The 1,259-nt window shown below is 58.0% G+C and overlaps 1 protein-coding gene across 1 annotated transcript; it reads right to left on the reverse strand.

The window, feature by feature from the left end:
• Positions 1-320: 320 nt before the first annotated feature.
• Positions 321-1,259, reverse strand: LOC125539305 (histone H1-like). Its single transcript, XM_048702730.1, has 2 exons — positions 1,064-1,259; positions 321-984 (listed from the first exon to the last, which is right to left on the reverse strand). Exons 1-2 carry the CDS (start codon positions 1,148-1,150, stop codon positions 526-528), a joined length of 546 nt encoding a protein of 181 aa, XP_048558687.1. The 5' UTR covers positions 1,151-1,259; the 3' UTR covers positions 321-525.

Here is a 1,259-nt window from a genome sequence, read left to right on the forward strand (position 1 = left end):
CGATGTCACACGCAGCCGCAACAGCCAGGCACGCCCGGCTGGTCGAAACCCTGCGGAATTCTCAGGCGACCCGTCGACCGCCGTTCCTACCCCCTAGTTTACAATTGATTGGGGGCAGGTGATCGGGAGTTCCACCGCCTGGTACGAGGCCGTTACCGTGCGCAGTGCCCTCAATCTTGTAGAACCTGCCCAGAGGCCTCAACTGAACTTGAACAAGTAGAAAGGGGCGAGGGGGAAATTGAGGATGGCAAATGCTCAGGATCGAAGTACAACCAACAAACAATCGCTATTCTCAGGATCAAACTGACGACATGTAGAAATTGGGAAACTGCAAATTCATTTCAGAGTTTGAGCTGGATACATCTGACACCTGAACATTCCAGACACTAAACACCACCAGCGATAGTACATAGAACCTGCCTAGCAGAACCGAAGCCTAAATCAGGGAGGATGAGGCATCCTTTTGTACAGACCCAGAGCACCAACGCACACCTAAAACCACCTATAAGATCAGATCAGATCAGATCAAGCGGAGGCGACCTTGCGGGCCTTCTTGGCGGCCGGGGAGCGGACGGTCTTCGGCTTCGCCTTGGCCTTCGCCGCGGGCGACTTCTTGGCTTTGGCGACCAGCTTCTTCTTCTGGGGTGCCTTGCGCTTCGTGCCAGCGGCGGCGGCCTTCTTGGGCTTCGCGGAGGCCTTCTTCTTGGGCTTGGCGGCGTCTTTTGCGGGCTTCGCCGCAGCCTTGGGGGCGGCGGGCTTGGCCTTGGGCTTGGGCGCGTCCTTCTTGGCGGCGTCGGAGAGCTTGTAGGAGGCCTTGACCTTGACGAGCTTGCCCTTGGCGGCGGACGCGCGGAGCTGGACGGAGAGCATCTTCTTGAAGTTGGCCGGGAGGGCCTTGCCGTGCTTCTCCTCGATGAACTTGGCGATGGCGACCGAGCTCGACCCGGTCCTGTCCTTGAGAGCCGCGATCGCCTCCTTGATCATCTGCGCAAGATCCAATCAGCCCAATCGCAATCAAAACCATTCAATCAGAGGTGAACACAGGAGAGGCTCAGACGCTCACCTCGAAGTAGGTCGGGTGGGCGGCTCCAGCGGCGGAGGTCTTCTTCGGCTTCGGCGCTGAGGCGGAGGGCTTGGCCAAAGCAGTCATGGTGGCTAGTCGAAGAAAATATCTGAAAGGGAAACTGCTACGTGTGCGGTGTGCTCTGCTCGCTTGCGGCTTCAGAAAAGAGCTCGAGAGGTGGATGGATTCGAGAGAA

Source organism: Triticum urartu, chromosome 2 (assembly GCF_003073215.2).
Source record: "Triticum urartu cultivar G1812 chromosome 2, Tu2.1, whole genome shotgun sequence".
In the NCBI taxonomy this organism is placed as follows: Eukaryota; Viridiplantae; Streptophyta; class Magnoliopsida; order Poales; family Poaceae; genus Triticum; species Triticum urartu.